This window comes from Malaclemys terrapin, chromosome 10 (genome assembly GCF_027887155.1).
Source record: "Malaclemys terrapin pileata isolate rMalTer1 chromosome 10, rMalTer1.hap1, whole genome shotgun sequence".
Taxonomy (NCBI): Eukaryota; Metazoa; Chordata; order Testudines; family Emydidae; genus Malaclemys; species Malaclemys terrapin.
In genome coordinates this window covers 20166260-20186504 of record NC_071514.1, presented here as the reverse complement: position 1 = coordinate 20186504, position 20245 = coordinate 20166260, and the positions used below count along the sequence as shown (strand labels likewise).

At 45.5% G+C, this 20245-nt stretch overlaps 1 protein-coding gene across 2 annotated transcripts in view; it reads right to left on the bottom strand.

Moving 5' to 3' along the window:
• The window catches only part of COPS2 (COP9 signalosome subunit 2), a 39944-nt gene extending 22764 nt beyond the window's left edge, over positions 1-17180 (bottom strand). For both annotated transcript variants that reach the window (XM_054041624.1, XM_054041625.1), the window contains exon 1: positions 17105-17180. In XM_054041624.1, the coding sequence (XP_053897599.1) occupies positions 17105-17158 (54 nt within the window). In that variant the 5' untranslated portion in view covers positions 17159-17180. The remainder of the gene's footprint in view (positions 1-17104) is intronic.
• Between the last annotated feature and the right edge of the window lie 3065 nt (positions 17181-20245).

Below are 20245 nucleotides of genomic sequence, written 5' to 3'. Positions count from 1 at the left end.
CATCCCCAGAAAAAGGTCTGTCTCCCACAGACAAGCTTTAATTTGTTGTGGAAGTTCCATTGTGCCAGAGAGCACATTTACATAGGGACTTCAATTTGGGAAAGAGAAGGAGATGAGAAGGAACTTTTCCCTCATCTAAAAGGTTGGGGGTTTTTTTGGTGAAAATCCTGATATACAATTTTATGCCAAGAGGTGAATTCAAAATATTGCAATGTGAATTAACCTAGCTACATCCTGTGCAAGACACCTCTGCACAGTATGTTCTCCATGTCTCCTGTTGTCATCTATGAGAAGGGTGTAAATCAGATCCATTAAGGACCCATAAGACTCGCCCATGGCTTGTATGTGATATAATTCCAAGCAATAAGCATCTCACCATACCCAGGTCCAGTGAGATTATACAGCTACATAAATGGTCACATAATAGTGGTTTTTAAAAATTTCAATAACGGTGCTAGATAATCTAAAATTTCATTTTAAAATAAATAAAGACTTCAGCCCTCGTAACTGTGAAGAAAACCTAAAAATGTGACGCAAATGTTAATTGATGCCAGAATATCTGCCTCAGTTTTTAGACAACCGGAAACAAAAGCTCAGACATGCAAATAACTAATGTCGATTTAAATGTCAACATTAACAAATGATGATTGTGCTTAATTGATCAGCATTGAAATTGTTAATTTTGGATGTATTGGCAAGTGTTGGGGTAAGGCGTAGTGGAACATCTAGCTGTTCTCAAAAGTTGGGTGGGGCATGAGAAATTCAAAACCGCCTCCCCAAATTTAAAAATAACGATGAGATTAATTCCCTTCCCAATGCTAAAAGCAAAGCTCTGTTGGATATCAAAACCCGAAACTCCTCTCTCACACCTCCAATCCCCACCGTGCCCTAACAACTTCTACAATTCAGTTACTTAATATAAAATATAAAATTGAACTGCCCCACATTTAAAGTTCACTACATGAAATAAAAAATATCTAAATAAACTGCACAACAGTGTATTAATTAGACTGGGCAGAGGTTGGGGAACATCAATCCTATATAATTCTGGAGTTCCTGTTGCATAATTTAGGCCTAATGTCCTGCACAGGACAAAAAGCCTTCACTATAGCTTTAAAATCTTTAAAAATGCTCCTATGTGTCTTCTTTCAGCCAACTGACACCTCAAGGAATAACCTATTGTCCTAAGAAAAATACAAATTCCCAATGACTTAAAAGAACTAATCTTAACTCTTTCAGTATAATAAATAAAATCCAAACCAAAGGGAAATGGTGGTCTGAGCACACATATGCTGATGCTCTCAGACCTGCCCACCCATTCTCCCTTGCTGGGGTGGGACGAGGGGACCATTTTAACATTGTCTAGCAATCAGAAAAATGCATGCAACAATGGAATTTTTTTTTTAAAAGTTTCATGACATTATTTAAAGGTTGTTCAATCAGACATTTGAATTTTCTGAAGTTAGCCAATTAAAAACAGGTTAAGTTGACCATGTTCCTCTGAAAGAAAGTAGTCTAACCCTATTCATCATGATGAAAATAAAAGCCCTATTTGGGGATTAGTCTGAGTAGGATGTGGTTCTTTCAAACAGCATTAATTTTATAAGTTAAATTACTATCTATTACTACAAACAGCCATTTTAAAAAAAGATCTTATTAAAGTTAGTGATTAAATTTTCAGAAAATTCATTTCACCTAGTAAACTTGAAAAAGTTAAGCTTCAGCTTCTAAAATTAACAGTGATAGCAAATCTGTGGTGTTTTGGAAGAATGAAGCAGCACATGTATCTAATAAAAATTAAACTTATGCAAAATTTAATTTATATTTTATAAGAACCATGGTTTTACTAATCATTAATTTTTTTTTACAAAACTCCCATTTCTTTCCTCACCTAAAAGCCATTGCTGAAGTTACAGCCTTTACAATCTGTAATTTAATAAGATTTTATTTGGACATATGCATAAAAATTATTTGGTACAAAAGCTATTAATTCTGCATTTTGGCTTTATTGTATATTGTTTTACTTAATGTATATAAAACAGACTCACACTTTATAAAACTTTTTAACAAAAAAAGAAAAAGATGTAGAGCAGTGGTTCTCAAACTAGGGCCGCCGCTTGTTCAGGGAAAGCCCCTGGCAGGCCGGGCTGGTTTGTTTACCTGCCACGTCTGCCGTGGTTCGCCGCTCCAGGCCAATGGGGGCTGCAGGAAGGGCGGCCAGAGGGAGCCACGATCAGGACCTGTTGGACACTGGCCGAGCACTCCTGCTCCTCTGCAATTAACCCTGCAGTAGCCAAGCTGTCAGGTACAGCACCACCAGGTTCGGATGCAGAAAACAGCCATGGTTTTGGAACAGCAGGTCCGTCCGGAGTGGTAGCTGTAATGGAGCAGCCACCAAGAGGTCCAGAAGCATGCCGAACCAGTGCTGGTGTGGCCAAGCCTACACTATGAGGATCGCCTTCACCCTATCCTGCTTGATCTTCATGAGGACCTGTGAAGTAATGGCACTGGGGGGAAGGCATACAACAGAGCCCCCGACCATGAGAGTAGAAAAGTGTCTGACAGGGAGCCTCTGTGAATCCCTGAATTGAGCAGAAAACGTGGCATTTCCTGTTCTGCCTGGACACAAACAAGTCCACCTGGGGAGTCCCCCCACTTCTGGAAGATGATGCTGAACACTTTTGGATGGAGGGACCACTCGTGGTGAGACGAGAAGGTCCTGCTGAAGCGATCTGCCAAAGCGTTCCTGGCCCTAGGGAGGTGTTCAGCTATGAGATGGATGTTGTGTTGTACACAGAAGTCCCAGAGCCTGAGGGCTTCTTGGCAAAGGGCAGATGATCTGCCTCTTGCTTGTTGATATAGAACATAGCCGCTATATTGTCTGTCAGGACCTTGGCCACTGTGCTTTCTATGTGAGGTAGGAAGGCTTGGCGGGCCAGATGAACCTCTCCGAGCTCCCTGATGATTGTGTCGGGAGCAATCAGGACTCGACCAACGGCCTTGCATACTGACATCACCCACCCCAAGTCCGAGGCATTGGAGACGAGTGTCACCGATGGGGACGGAGCCACGAAAGGAACTCCCTCCAACGCTGATGCAGGATGTAACCAGTGGTGAGCTGGAGCCGGTTCGCACGCACCGGTTGTTAAATTTTGAAGCGGTTTTAGAACCACTTGTTAACCTACTTCCCTGTGAGGAGGGGGCGCTGCGGCTTTGATGGGCTCCGGACGGGAAGTGTGTAATTCCTCCTCTAGCCATCGGAGGTGCTGTGCTGCGGGAGCCATGTGGGCCACCACCTGGCCCTGTTGCTGCTGCCACTCCCCCGACCCCTGGCCCTGGGGCTCCTGGTGCTGCCTGGTGGGTCCCCGGCTGCTCTACTGGGCCTGGGCTACGTCCTGCTTCTCGGGCTGCTCCAAGACGCTCTCCCCGTGAGTACCCGCCCCTGCCACACTCCCTGCCCTGCCTGCAGCCAACCCCTGCCGCACCTCCCTGCCCGAAGCCAGCCAGCCCCGCACTCCCCTGCTAACTCCTGCCGCACCCCCCTGCGGCCCTGCCCAAATCCAGCCAGCCCCACATACCTGTGTCTCCAGCCAGCCCCGTACCCCCCTGCCCTGCCTGCTGCCAGCCCCTACCTCCAGTCAGCCCCTGCCCTGCCTCCAGCCAACCCCACAGCCCCTTGCCTCCAGCTAACCCCACCCCGTCTGCAGCCAGCCCCACATCCACTGGTGCCCTGCAGTTCCCAGGGCAGTAACCCTGCACACCTACTTCAATGAGGGGGGCAGGGAGCAGCTGGGACCCACACATGTGCACACCCTAGGGTGACCAGACAGCAAATGTGAAAAATCGGGACAGGGGGTGGGGGTGGGGGCAATAGGAGCCTATATAAGAAAAAGACCCAAAAATCGGGACTGTCCCTATAAAATCGGGACATCTGGTCACCCTAGCACACCCCCAGGGAGTGGCGGGGACCCACACATGTGAAACGGAGCTCATTTCTAGTTCAGGCCCATCTTTTTAAAAAAGAACTTTAAGTAGGGTTAACATACATCCGTATCTTCCCCGGACATGTCAGGCTTTTTGGTTCTTAAATCGCCGTCCGGGAAAATACGGACATATGGTAACCCTATTGGTACAAAAAATACATACTGTAGCACATCCCTTAAATCAGAACTTTTTATAGAGAACTGACTGTTAAGATTTTGGCAGCTCATCACTGGATGTAACCTGAAGATATTACTTCAAGCACCCAGCGGTCCAAGGTCAGCCGAGACCAAGCCAACCGGAAGGGGGGCAGGTGGTTGAGGAAAGAGCAGGAGGGTGGATCCTGGGAAGTGACTGGGGCACTGTCCTAGAGTGCACCCTCAGAATGTCTGCTTCTGGCCTCCTTGGTTCCTGGGTGGGCCAGGCTGAGCAGACAAACGGGAAGATGACGGGTGTCATCGCTTAGGATAGAGACAAGGGGTCTGTCTCATGTAGGTGCTCAGCCAGGGAGTCCCCCAGGACCTAGACTGGAGAGGCAGAGGATAGAACGGCTTCCTGGCCTGCTGAGGTGTATGAAGGCCCAAGGAGCGGAGTGGCACGGGAGTCTTTAAGGCCATGGAGCCTTGAGTCCTGAGCTCAGAGAAGAGACCTGCCCCCTCAAACGGGAGGTCCTGAATGGTGGCTTGCATCTCCTGGAATAACCTAGAGGACTGCAGCCAGGAGCTGAGCCTCATGGCCACTGCTGAGGTGACCACCCTGCCCGCTGAGTCTGTAGCATCCCAGGCCATCTGGAGGGCCACTCTTTCCACCGCTATACCTTTGTTCACCAAAGCGGCCAACTCCTGGGCTAGGTCCTGTGGGAGGGCCTCCTTGAATTTGCTAAGGGAGTCCTACATATTAAAATTGTACCTGCCTAACAGGGGCTGGTGGTTAGACACCCAATATTGCAGGCTGGCCGTCGAATTAACTTTTCTGCCAAACAAATCCAGACTCTTGACATCGGTGTTTTTCAGCATGCCACTGACTTGGCCCGGCCTGTCCCTTTCATTAACAGCAGACACGACCAGTGACGCTGCTGGACAGTGTTTCTACAAACACTTGAACCCTTTTGCAGGAACATAATACTTCTTTTCCGCCTTCTCAGAAGTAGGCGGATTGGAAGAGGAGGTCTGCCACAGCGACTTGGCAATCTTAAGGACCCCTGGATGAATGGGCAGCATGACCCGGGCCGGGGTGGAGGAGAATATAACATTAAAGAAGTCATTGGACTCCTCCACGAACTCCTCAATTTTTAAGTTCAAATTGGTAGCCGCCCTTTTAAGGAGAGCCTGGTGCCCCTTGAAGTCATCGGGGAGACTGCCCGTTTGGGAGGGACCCGCCACCGCTTTGTCCAGAGATGATGACGACTGCACCATTGGGGTAGGAGAGGGTTCTCCTTCCTTCCCCGGGGACGGCTCAGTAGGTGTTGGAGACTGCTGCGTTGCCTCCATGTCAGATTCAGTGACATGTTCTGACTCAGACCATTGCCCTTCTAGTGACTGGGGCGGGGCCATTGAGGTCTGAGTCTGCTGACTAACCCTGGGCGGCGATCAGTGATACGAGGGCAAGGATTGGTGCCTGCCCGAGGAGCGGTACCGAGGAGGTGCCGTGATGGGGAGCGATCCCGCCCTGGTGAGGACCAACATCTGGAAGACCGCCTAGGCAAAGTTTGGCGGGAAGCTTGCCAGTACTGGGAGCATGGGGACTGTTGCCTCAACTCTGGTGTCCCATTCCTCATAGGGGGAGAGCGTGGCGTTGGGAGACCTGGGCCTTCTGACTGGAGACCGAGGGTACGGTGCCGGGGTCCTAGGCCAGAGATGGGGATCTACGCCTGCGATCCAGGAACCGAGGGTGCTCCACTGCCCTATGGGGCGGTCCCATAACCGGCTTGCCCTTAGGTGTTGGGGTCTTAGCCGTGTCTGGGGCCTGGCACTGCAACTGCGGTGCAGGTTGGCTTGCTTGTTCCTTAGCCGCTGGGGTCGCTTCGGACAATGAGGATGCTGGGAGAAGCTGGGGTCCCCTGCTGCTCCCCGGAGTCAGAGGCAGATCCCTGGCTGGGCTGGGGGGTCCGACCACAGCGGTACCCCCATGAAGTCCTGAGGCGGGCACATGGCCTGACAGGTTCTTTGCCCGAAGTCCCTTTTCCCCCTTGTGCCGTGGGGGTTTCTTCTTCTTTTGCCGCTTCTTAGGCACCAGTGAGAGGGAATAGTGCCAGGCAGAGCCCGGTGCCAGCGGCGCGCTCTGCACAGATACCGAGGTACTCGGTGTGGGGTCCGAGCAGGAGGGCTCCGATGCAGAACGAAGCACAGCCTCCATGTGGAGGGCCCTCAAGCGGATCTCTCACTCCTTCTTGGTTCTAGGGCGAAATTTTTTGCAGATTCTGCACTTGACCTTTCTATGGGACTCCCCCAAGCACTTCAAACACCTGTTGTGGGGGTCACTAATAGGCATCGGCCTGTTGCATTACGAGCATGGTTTGAAGCCAGGAGAATGGGGCATGCCCCACTCCAGGGCGAAGTCCCAGCCGGGACTCTAACTACCAAACTAACCTAACACTTAACGGCTAACTAAGTACCTATAAACTATATACAAAGAAGATAGACAATGGGCTGTAAAGAACTGCTAACATTCTTGCAATGCAAAACCAGACACTCTGACCAACCATCATAGGCAGTAAGAAGAAACTGAGAGGGCATAGGGTCCGTGGGGTCTAAGGGCATGGCTACACTTGCGAGTTAGAACACAGTAAAACAGCCCCGTGCGCCCTAACTCACAATGCGTCCACACTGGCAAGGCACGTAGAGCGCCTGGATTCCGAGGCCAGAGTGCTCCTGGTACTCCACCTCAGCAAGTGGAATAATGTTTGAAGCACCCCCGCTGGAGCGCCGCAGTGCCAGTGTGGATTCCCTGGTCTGTTAATGCGCTCTGATCGGCCTCCAGAAGTGTCCCACAATGCCTGTTCTAGCCACTCTGGTCATCACTTTGAACTCTACTGCCCTGCCCTTAGGTGACCAACCTTCAAATTCTCTGGGAATTTGGAATATCCCCTTCCTGTTTGCTCAGCAAATCTTTTTAGGTGACCATGCCTCCACACGCCAGGTGATCCCCAGTATGGAGCAATGGCGAGGTGCTGGACCTCATCAGTGTTTGGGGGGAGGAAGCTGTCCAGTCCCAGCTGCGTTCCAGCTATAGGAATTATGATACCTTCAGGCAGATATCAAGGGACATGATGAAATGGGACTATGACCAGGACACACTGCAGTGCAGGGTTAAAGTGAAGGAGCTGCAAAATGCCTACTGCAAAGCCCGCGAGGCAAACTGCCACTCCGGTGGTGCCCCCGCGACCTGCCATTTCTACACAGAGCTGGACGCGATACTTGGGGGCGACCCCGCCTCCACTCTGAGGACCACCATGAACACTTCAGAGCCCACTTCAACAAGGCAGGCGGAGGAAACCGGGAACGAGGGTGCTGAGGAGGAGGAAGACACCCCAGAATCCCTAAATGCAAGTAGCCAGGAGCTGTTCTCAAGCCAGGAGGAAGGTAGCCAGTTGTGGCAGCTGGTGCTCGGGGAAGGACAAACACTAGAGGAGGTTCCCGGTAAGTGGCTTTTATTTTGGGAAGGAAGTTATTCGGTGCGGGCTCTTGGGGCAACGAGGGTTAGGGCTGCATGCATGCCTAGATGCGGAATAGGGCGTAGATATGCTCTCTCATATTGCGGTAATCAGCCTCAGTGATCTCTTCAAAGATCTCATCCAGAAGTTGGGCAATGCACTTGCGCAGGTTTCTTGCGAGAGCCACTGTGGTCCTTGTCCCAATCAGGCTAACAAGTCTGCGCCACTGTGCCGTGAGGGGTGGGGGACCATTGCTGCACACAGGCAAACTGCATATGGGCCAGGGAAGAAGCCGCATTGCAGTAGAAGACCCTCCCTCGTTTCCCAGGTCACCCTCAGCAGCGAGATATCTTTCCGGACTAACTCCTGTGGAAAATGTGGGGACAGTGTTCAGTATAGGTGCCCCCTGCAGCTGTTGGCTCTCCCCAAGGGGCAGAAACCCAGAGGACAGTACGGCCGTGAAACAATCAGTCCCACTTGACCCTGAGCTTACTCACCATTTTGGGGCTTCGGTGGGTTATGTCCACTCACTTTGGGATGGGCAAATTACTGTAGACTGTGCTTCCCCTTAAGTCCGGGGGAATTATTGCTCTGTCTGATGTGAACAATGCTGCTCTGTTAAGTGTTGCATTTTGCCTTTACAGATGCAACCTTGAGATCTCAGCCATCCGTGTTATCATCGGCCGAAAGACTGCAAAGAATTAGGAAGAGGCCACATAGACGCAAAGACGACATGCTGCATGAAGTAATGCAGCAGTCACTTAACGAGAATCAAAAAGCGCAGGAGTGAAGGGAGAGTGAAAGGAGGATCCGCCAGCAGAATGAGGAGCGCCGGCACAAAAGCGCGGACTCCGGCAGCAAAGCACAGATTGGCTGATAAGCATCATGGAGCGCCAAGCGGACTCTATCCAAGTGCTCATAGCCATGCAGGCGGAGCACTATTGTGCCTCCCTTCCCCCCGCAGCCCTTGTCCCAAAACTCTTTCCCTTGTGCCCCCATGTCACCTCCAACCCACTTTCCCCAACATCCGGGTTCTTACCACCACCAGCTGCCTCCAACACCTGTAGCTTCACCACCCAGCCCTGAAAACTACGACCCTTACCCATTGCACTCAACCTCCATCACCATGCAGTATAGCCATCCTGACATGCAGCACTCATTGCACAGCACTCCAGACAGGAAGGCTGAGTATGATAACAGGACACACGCAAATCTGTGATTGTAACATTCCCCACCCCACCCCCTTGCCATGTTTCCCAAGCAGTTGTGTTTCTTTTCAGTAAACGATATCTCTTTTCCATAAATGGATTTTTTGGCTTTGAAAACATTCTTTATTATTGCATAAAGTAAAAGATACCTTAGCCCAGAAAAGCAACAGGCACTGCAAGTCAGTGTAGCAAACACAGATTCCTACTAACATTGGAACCACTTCACTTCTGTGCAGGGCACCAGACATTACTGGTGGCTTTCAGCCTCAAATTGCTCCCTCAAGACATACCTAATCCTTGCAGCCCCATACTGGGCCCCTCTAATAGCCCTGCTCTCTGGCTGTTCAAATTCAGCCTCCAGGTGTTGAACCTCCGAGTTCCACGCCTGAGTGAATCTTTCACCTATTCCCTTCACAAATGTTATGGAGAGTACAGCACACGGATATAACCTAGGGGATGTTGTCATCGGCCAGGTCCAGCTTCCCATATTGACAGTGCCAGCGGCCCTTTAAACGGCCAAAAGCACACTCCACAGTCATTCTGCCCCAGCTCAGCCTGTTGTTGAACCGCTCCTTGCTGCTGTCAAGGCTCCCTGTGTAGGGTTTCATGAGCCACGGCATTAAAGGGTAAGCGGGGTCTCCAAAGATCACAATGGGCATTTTAACTTCCCCTACAGTGATCTTCTCGTCTGGGAAAAAGGTCCCAGCTTGCAGCTTCTTGAACAGGCCAGTGTTCCGAAAGATGCGTGCGTCATGGACCTTTCCGGGCCAGCCTGCGTTAATGTCAGCGAAACGCCCACGGTGATCCACAAGCTCCTGGAGAACCATAGAGAAATACCACTTCCAATGAACGTACTCAGAGGCTAGGTGGGCTGGTGCCAGAATTGGAATATGCATCCCATCTATCGCCCCTCTGCAGTTAGGAAAACCCATTTGTCCAAAGCCAGCCACAATGTCATGCACGTTATCCAGTATCACGATTCTTCTGAGCAGGATGCGACTAATGGCCCTGCAGACTTGCATCAACACGATTCCAATGGTCGACTTTCCCACTCCAAACTGGTTAGCGACTGATCGGTAGCTGTCTGGAGCTGCCAGCTTCCAGACTGCAATAGCCACCTGCTTCTCCACCGGCAATGGGGCCAAATTAAGGTCACAAGAGTCATCTTTATTCTGGCACTTCCTAATTTAGGAGTACATGACTTTACAACTACTTTTAATGTAGCATTTTTTTAAATTAAATACATATGTTTAAAATCATGGCAATAATGAAAACTAAAGGCTGGGACATTTAAAATGTTAATTATTTTCTATAAAAAGCACTTGGCAAATCCATTCAACCATTTGCCAATGCAAAGTAGGCAACTTTCCCTGGCTACTGGGACATTTACCCATCAGTTTCAGTAGAATTTAAGCATTCAAACAAAATATAGCTCTTATGTTTACAAAGACAGCACAGCACTGATTCACACCTATGAAACTGCCTTTCTGAATCTATATAGACAGCCTGAAACAAAAACGATGTGACTGCTTATCGCCAAATCTTGGCCACCTGCGGAAAAAGAATCCCTAAGGCCAGAGGACACTTCCCTCATACCTGGGACAACCCTTGACCCATGTGGACTTGTAGCTTCCCTAGTTGGGTGTAAAAAGCTGGCAGATCTGTGTTCTGGCAGTCTCACTGACCCTTCTATGAAATTCCAGATGTACACCAGCACATAGAGAACCACCATAGGACTTTGCTCTGAGGCATAAGGCTTATGTTGTCCGAACAGGCCCCTGGAATCCTTGCAGGAGATGTGTACTACTCCAGTGCTTGAATTCACATTGAACCACATTAGGTACTCTTGAACTAAGCTTGGTCCTTGGAAACCAAATGTGTGACACTCTTGCAAAATGCTGCAAGAAAATGAAGACACTTTATTTCTTAATATACCTATCCTTAACATTTATGCACTTTCATATTGCAGGACACAATGTTTTCTTTAGCACTGCCCTATAAGTCTGGGTAATTTTATAGTATGGGCTGAACAGGAAAGGACAATGGGTTAAGTAGACTGCTACATACACTGATTGTAAATAATCCTTTCCCAGTGGAATTTCTTCCCCATCACCTTGATAGCAATCCTCTCCTTCACCTCGGAAGTAAAATACCAGACAACATAATGCAGATCCAGAGCTTATTTTAAAAAGATTCCTATAAAGACATTTACAGATGAACGGCACTGACTCATCCAGTATGAGCACGTCTATCCCCAATGGGCAGTCAGAGTCAAGACTGAAGCAAAGTTAAATAGAGTGTAACTCTAAAGAGCATCTGCTAACTCTTAGTCATCATAAAATCCATGTCTACACCAAGGTTGTTATAAAGCTGAATCATATCATATAAGTGAAATTAGCAAAGATCATAACAGCCTATAGCAGTGCAATGTAGTATAACAAAATTAAAAGGGACACTGTCAACTTAAAAATATATATACATTTAAGTATTTATTAAACAGAAATTAATATTTCAATAACTAGGTTTATTATAACTAAAAATGATAAAAAATCAATTGGTCAATTTTGTGCATTTACAGCATCTTGTTTCACTGCACAAAACACTAAAAATTGTGATAATAAAACCAAAACAATTAGAGGGAGACTCAGTAGCATGAGTTAATATATAACTACTTTAAAACTCAGTTTTTGAAAGATTAGATTTTAAGATGGTTTTCTTTTTAAAAAATCCCCATAAATTTGTTTTAAAATTTATATATGATTTCATTGCAAGGGTTAGTATAGCCTCACTTTTAACAATATCATATTTTTTGTTACCCCTTTCTTTCTGGGGAACAGTGGCAGTCCTTCCTTTAAACATTTTGCCCCCAAACTCAAAAGTTTTAATGTTTCCGTTATTTTTCATTAAACCTAAGTTTCATTTCAAGACACACAGTTTAAACATATATGGCAAGAAAGACTGCCTTACTAGATCAGTGGTAAAAGGGTTCAATTAGCGAATTGAGAACACAAAACAGATTTCTGGTAACAGTACTAGAGAAAGAATTTCCCTCTGAAAATGAACTTTTTTGCAAAATCCTGGAAAGTCTTGCATATGGTAAGATGCATACAGCAAACAACTGCATTACGTATGAAGAGCACTTGACACACCATGCAGTTAGAGTTATTTGGCACAATCTGACGCAAGTACAATGATATTGTATCGTATGGAGTGAAGGAGAATTTAATTCAGTATGCAACTCCTCAAACAAACATCATTTTAAGGCCTAGACAATAATAAATAAAAAGAACAAAAGGTTTTTAAACCATTAGGTTCCCATACATGAATAACCATGAAGTCCTAGATATTTGGACAGCATTTGAATACCTATATCCTAGACCAGTGGTCTCCGAACTTTTTTGGTCACGCACCCCTATCATTAAAAAAATTTTGAGCACACACTCCCTGCCATGCCGGCTCTACCATTTTTGCCAAAGCAAAAAAGAAAAAGAAAAAAAAAAAGCCGCTCCGACTCCCGCCCAAACTGCCGAAGCAAAAAAAAAAAAAACAACAAAAAATGCTCCTCCTGCCGCGCACCCCCAAGTAGACAGCAGAAGGAACCTTTATTATAAGACCGTGTCCTGCTTTGAAGCATATTAACAAATTAATTATTTTTAACACACACACACACACACCACGTCCATAAAAGCATTTGAAATCTATTACCAACCTCCTGAACGTCATGGGTGGATTTCAGGTAGAACATACTAATTAGATACCATATGTCTCTATTCAGGAACAAGCTGCAGTTTTGTGAAACTGAGTGTCAAGAAACAGGGTTCTAGGTCTTGTTGGATACCTGGAATACTCCAGGAAAAAGGCAAAGGAATATGGAGTACTGAATCTGTTTCCTGATAAACTCTCCCTTTTCTTTAGTGTTTTTGTCTCTCTTCAACATTCAAATAAAAAAACGTATCATACAAAATAAATCTTTAATGCAATATAGCCTAATTGCCCAGCAAACAGATTTGGCTATCCTGTCCCCCAATTTTTAAAAGTGAATGTAGGGTTCCAGATAATATCATCTGCCTGTAGCGTTCTCTATTTATAACAAAACCAAACAAGCCCCCACAGATGTGTTATAAGTACTGCCAATACAAGTTTTCCCACATGGCGATGTCATTGTGCATGGAAAGATCACTCCCGGACAAGGATAAAGTTCAGTCTCCATATCCAGTCTAAACCAACTGCCAAAAAGGAGGGCAGTTGTGATTCTTCCTGTCCCTTCCCCTCCCCTGCAACATGGGCAACTCTTTACTAAGAACTGGACTGAGACCACTGATTAATTTCAAACAAGAAACCAAACAACATCAAGGTAGACTTTGAGAGGACTTAAGATTTAATGCTTTCCATAGTGACAAGTAACTATAGTCTTATTTACTGAATCATAAAATAGAATAATACATGTTATCAATCAAAGCTAGCACTGCATGTTACTAGTAAATTCCAAACCTAGATTTATCCTTCCATAAAACAGAACTACAATTCTTTGCAGATATAAATACAACTATCTAGGAAAGTCGTAGGACATTTATATACAGAAAGTTTGACCATTAAGACAATGAAAAGCTAAGCAGAAATAGCAAACTATGATTTTATGATATTACAAAATGGTAACCCCATAGCTGTGTATCACAATAATTACCATAATAATATTACCAGCTTGATAAAAAAAACCTCAAGATGGGAAACTTGGAAGCAGCAGAGACTTTGGAATATACATATTCCAGTTCTAGGAAAGTGCACACCATTTGGATACGTCAGAGATTAGAGTTAGTGGAATCACATCTTTATACCCTATATAGGGTTAGGTCAAAATGTATTAAGGAGGGTGTAACTGTTCTATTTTTTACAAAGTCTGTTAAAACTGTTGGCACCTCAAACAAGTTACACTCACTTCACATTACTTCTTTGGCCTAGTAAACACTGATTTCACCACTCACTCAGGCCAGGTCCACACTATAAACTTACAACAGTATAACTACATTGCTCAGAGGTATGAAATATCCACAGCCCTGAGCGACGGTTACACTGACCTAACCCCCGCTGTAGACAGCACTATGCTGACAGGAGGGCTTCTCCCATCAAAATATTTACCACTACACCAATGGAAGAAGCTCTCCCATCAGCATAGTAGCATCTTCACTGAAGAGCTACACTGTTTTAGGCATAGACCTGTCCTCAGACTGACCGCTGTTGAGTCTTTCTCCCTTTCTGCCCTTCCAAAATACTCTCCATAGTTCAGAATTGCCCTTTTACTTCCAGTGCTGTGTTTGTCTGAATCTCTTATCATACTTCCACTCTTCAAGACCTCCTTCTACACATGCATCTGAAGAAGTGGGATTTTTACCCATGAAAGCTTATGCCCAAATAAATCTGTTAGTCTTTAAGGTGCCACCGGACTCCTTGTTGTTTTTGTGGATACAGACTAACACAGCTATCCCTCTGAAACCTTCTATACCAGTCTTTAATATGAGTTTGGGAACCACTGGCCTCATCCTCTTACCCCAGTTTAATTTCAACAGAGTTTCTCCTGTTTTACATCAACATGGTCGGAGAACCAAGCCCCATGTTTAGAAAAAGTACATTTAACTAATTTCTAACATAGCCTACATCTATACAGTAGCTAGCAAAACTAGAACACATTTGAAAACATTGTTCTTGCATTCCATGACCTCATCAGCCCATGCATGCAAGAAATTAATTTAACTGGAATAATGCTTATATCTGTACTTGATTAAAACTCTGTCCTTCCACCTGTAAGCCAAAATTGCATCTAAAAACCTTTTTACTCTAATTCAATACTAACGTGTCCTGTGGTGCATTATATTCTAAAAAAAGAGAACTGTACTAACACAAACACACCCAATAGTTAGTTAAAACAACAGATAGTTTCAGTGTGTTTTAAGTAACCTTGGCAGAATTCATTTTTTTAATAAATTTGATAAATAATATCAATGTTCATTTTAAAGCTTTTTAAACAAATTTTATTGACTCAAATTTTCACAGAATTATGAGGGAAATTATGGGGGACGTTAGACATTTATTTAATGACAGTAGATGTTGAGATTCAAAAAAGTAAACCTTTGTAAACTGTTAAAACATTGTCAACATCATGTCAAAATACATAAAGTAAACATCCTTAAATCTACAAGTCATACCTGATTTTACTATTCATTCATTAGTCTATTTGTAACAAGCCTAATTCAGAAGATTAAATCACTGGATTTTCACTCTAATAAGTTCTCAAGCAGCATTTTTCTTATTTTGCCTATCTGTAAATTTCAATTATTATTGATGGAAATATTTTGTCAGTTTGTGCGTGCATGGCGATATCAACATGCATCAATAAAAACTGAATCCTTCCAAGCCTTGTTTTAAAGGAATGGTCTGAGAAGGGGTGGTCAGTGACCTGATGTTGAAAGTGTTCTTTTGAAAGTGAATATTTGTAGTCAGCCATGGGAATAAGAATTCAGAGAACTTCTTCCTGTGACTAACCAGGAAGCATACTGAAGCAAGAAACAGCAGTTATTTCTCCCAGCACATTGGCAGCCAATAAAGCATAAAATTCAGACTTAACGTAAGGTACAATTCAACTGCAGCCAGTGGAGTTGCACTGACTTATACCAGACCTACTTTTGGGACACTGCACTTTAATACAACTTTCCAATTATTTTTTTAAAACTCTCAAAAACACAAGTTGTATATCTTTTGACGCACATACAGAGTGATTTGGTATTTTATTCTGTAATATGGACAAAATATTTCAAATTAGAATCTGTTCTGATAAACTTGTTTATGAAAAATGGCTGCCACAAATTGACCCACAGAATCTTTTTGAATATTCTGATAAGTACAATTTCCATTTTATAATTTATATAATTAAACTCAATTTCATTTAAAAACATGTTTCTAAAATAATTTGTTTTCATATTTAGGATGTAAGTGAAAGGCTAGAAAGACAACGTGTACATGTGAACCACTATCTCAATTAAAAATACATGCATAAGACTGGACTGGAATTTTTTTCTAAATTTTAGATGTCAATCATGCACATATCCCAGATCACATGGAAAACTGATGAAAAGCAATACTGAACAAAAAAGTAAAATTTTAAGACCTTGCTCTAAATACTAAGGAATACTACAAGACTTACTACAGTACATAGAAATTCTAACAAACTGAGATTTTAGGGTTTTATTTATAAAATTAAACAGTATATGAAATGCAATTCTAGTTTACACTAAGTGAAATACACATCCCAGAAAAATCTTTGGAATACAGAGTACTCAGCTCTTTAAAAAAAAAAAAAAAAAAAAGCTCAGTGTTACCATTCTACCCAGAATTTAGAAAAGCAAAGGCACAGAAAACACTGAATTAAGATTGATTAGACAACGCAGCGAAAGTATTTTTGGTCCAAAACTGAATCTTCCCTCTTAGAAATGTTTTTATTCCTCACATTTGCTTTTAACACTTTCAAAAATATCACTATGAAGCCAGATACCCTTACTAAACACAAATTGCCCCAGACAAATCAATTCCTATTTTTAAATAAAAATATTTTATTGTCCAGCTGAGAACATAAGGACAAAACAGAACCAAAACAAACACTGTTAACAAAACCACACAAATTATAAAAGCAAATCCCAATTCTACCTCGACAGCAAGGAAGTTAAAAACAGTGGTATATTGCACCTGAAGTGGTGTGTAGCAGGCAGATCTGTCTCCCAGCTCCTCCTGCTATTCCCCCCCACCCACCTCCTGCCTTAGTCTGATCCTAGAACATGATTACAAACCTCCCCCCAAAACCTCCTCCCAACCCAGGGGTAATGTATCCCTTTACTTCACGTGAGCCACTTTGCTGGGCTACAGTAAGAGAATTACAACCCCCTGCCCTAACCCTGACCCCCTAGCTGAACTGAACAGGGGCCCAGACTTGTTGGGCCTGAAGGGGCAATTCTGGGGCCTAACTAAGTTCCTAGGGCTCAAGTGGCCTGTTTCTCACGGGGGGAGGAGGCATAAACACTGGTGAGGCCTGGTCCAAAATCAACGCCAGCCCACCCCCAAGCCATTTTCTGCCTCCCCTGGCCCCCAAAGGGAATGGGGAGCCAAACTCGTCCTGTCACTGCCTCCTGAGAAGGCAGCTTCTCAGAGGGGCTGAGGCAGAGACACGCACAGAGGGGGCCCCCGCGCCAGAGAACCCCATCGCCCCCCCAGACCTTACCAGGTCATAGTCCTCTTCATCATCGCACATGAAATCATCCTCCATGTCAGACATCTTGGCCGGAGGACGGGCGGGGGGGAGGGGAAGGAGGGGGCAGGGGGAGGGACGCGAGACCGGAGCCAGCCCCCTTCTCCCACAAGCCTCCGCGGCTTCTGCCCAATGTGACTCCGCTCAGCTAGGAACCGAAATTTCGTTCTCCCCCGCTAGCCCCGCCCCTGGAGACACGGAGCCGAATAGCGGGTGCACCGCGCTTCAGTCCCGAGAGCGGCTGCCGGGCCCTTAGCAACCGGCTGCCGGGCCCTTAGCAACCGGGCAGTTGGGCCTGGTCTTTCTCGGCACCGCTCCCCTTCCCCCGCGCCGGAAATCCCAAGGGCCCGGAGGGACAGCCTCGCTTCCCCACTAAAAAGCTGTAGGGCCCATGGGGCAGCAGCACTATCCCCCCCGCACGCACTAAAGTAGTGGGGTACTAGGCCCTTAAGGGCAGCCTCGCTTCTCCCGTAGATCGGTAGGGCCCATAGGGGCAGCACTCTCCCCCAGTGCAATCAGGAGGAGCCTTAAGAAGAGGACTGCCCCCCTCCATGTACATCAGTGGAGCCCGTAAAGACACTATTTCTCCCCCTGTTGCGTCACTGGATCACATCATTGGGGCCCCTCTTGGGGAGCACCATTTCTCCAGAGACATGAACGGGGCCTTGCAACAGGACTGTGCCAAATGTGCATGAATGTAGGACCATGAAACGCAGAAAAACTTGTTCTGGGGTTGGTTGTACTAGTTCTACATCAATATGTCATTGATTTTACTCCAGTTGCTCCTAATTTACATTGGGGTGAGAGCAGAATGAGACCCAGAGTTCCGGTCCTCTAAACTACCTGCTATACACTGATGAGGCAAATCAACTACCCCAGACTGGGGATTCAAACTACTGCCCTGTTCAAAATATCTGAAAATAATAATAATGCAAAATGCCTTATGTATATTAATGGATTAATCAATAGTAAGAGGTTAATTCCTGTTCTTTTATTTTGTTTGCTTCTTATAGAATCATTGAACTGGAAAGAACATTGAGTGGTCATCTAGTCCTATCCCCTGCACTCAAGGCAGGACTAAGTATTATCTAGACCATCCCTGACAGGTGTTTGTCCAACCTTCTCTTAAAAATCCCCAATGATGGAGATTCCACAACCTCCCTAGGCAATTTATTCCAGTGCTTAACCACTCTGACAGGAAGTTTTTCCTAATGTCCAACCTAAACCACCCTTGCTACAATTTAAGCCCATTGCTTCTTGTCCTATCCTCAGAGGTTAAGAAGAACAATTTTTCTCCCTCCTCCTTGAACAAACTTTTATGTACTTGAAAACTGTTCTCATGTCCCCGCTCAGTCTTCTTTTCTCCAGACTAAACAAACCCAATTTTTTCAAGCTTCTCTCATAGGTCATGTTTTCTAGACCTTTCATCATTTTTGTTGCTCTTCTCTGGACTTTCTCCAATTTGTCTACATCTTTCCTGAAATGTGGCACCCAGAACCGGACACAATACTCCAGTTGAGGCCTAATCAGCGCAGAGTAGAATGGAAGAATTACTTCTTGTGTCTTGCTTACAATACGCCTGCTTATACATCCCAGAATGATGTTTGCTTTTTTTGCAACAGCGTTACACTGACCCCCAGATCCCTTTCTGCAGTACTTCCTCGGCAGTCATTTCCCATTTTGGATGTGTGCAACTGATTGTTCCTTCCTAAGTGGAGTACTTTGCATTTATCCTTATTGAATTTTATCCTATTTACTTCAGACCATTTCTCCACTTTGTCCAGATCATTTTTAATTGTAATCCTATCCTCCAAAGCACTTGCAACCCCTCCCAGCCTGGTATTGTCCACAAACTTTATAAGTGTACTCTCTATGCCATTATCTAAATCATTGATTAAGATATTGAACAGAACTGGACCCAGAACCGATCCCTGCGGGACCCCACTCATTATGCCCTTCCAGCATGACTGTGAACCACTGATAACTGCTCTCTGGGAACGATTTTTCAACCAGTTATGCACCCACTTTATAGTAGCTTCATCTAGGTTGTATTTCCCTAGTTTGTTTATGAGAAGGTCATGCGAGACAGTATCAAAAGCCTTACTAAAGTCAAGATATACCACATCTACCGCTTCCCCACATCCACAAGGCTCGTTCCCCTGTCAAAGAAAGCTATTAGGTTGGTTGGACACGATTTGTTCTTGACAAATCCATGCTGACTTTATTTATCACCTTATTATCATCTAGGGCAGTGGCTCCCAAACTTGTTCCACTGCTTGTTTAGAGAAAGCCCCTGGCAGGCCGGGACAGTTTGTTTATCTGCCGCGTCCGTAGGTTCGGCCAATCGCAGCTCCCAGTGGTCGTGGTTCGCTGCTCCAGGCCAATGGAGCTGCTGGAAGCGGTGGCCAGTACGTCCCTCAGCCCATGCCGCTTCCAGCAGCTCCCATTGGCCTGGAGCGGCGAACCGCGGCCACTGGGAGCCGCGATTGGCCGAACCTGCGGACGCGGGAGGTAAACAAACCGTCCCGGCCTGCCAGGGGACTTTCCCTAAACAAGCAGTGGAACAAGTTTGGAAACCACTGTTCTACGTGTTTGCAAATTGATTGCTTAATTATTTGCTCCATTTTCTTTCCGGATACAGAAATTAAACTGACTGGTCTGTAATTCCATGAGTTGTCCTTATTTCCCTTTTTATAGGTGGGCACTATATTTGCCCTTTTCCAGTCTTCTGGAATGTCTCCCGTCTTCCATGACTTTCCAAAGATAATTGCTAATGGCTCAGATATCTCCTCAGTCAGCTCTTTGAGTATTCTAGGATGCATTTCATCAGGCCCTGGTGATTTGAAGACATCTAACTTGTCTAAGGTTATGTCTGCACTACCACGGTAAGTTGACCTACGCTATGCAACTCCAGCTACGTGAATAACATAGCTGGAGTCGACGTACCTTAAGTCGAGTTACCGCGGGGTCTACACTGCGGGGGGTCGATGGGAGAAAATGTCCCGTCGACTTACCTTACTCTTCTCGTTAGGGGTAGAGTACAGGGGTAGACTGGAGAGTGATCTGCAGTCAATTTGGTGGGTCTTTACTAGACCCGCTAAATCGACCACCGGT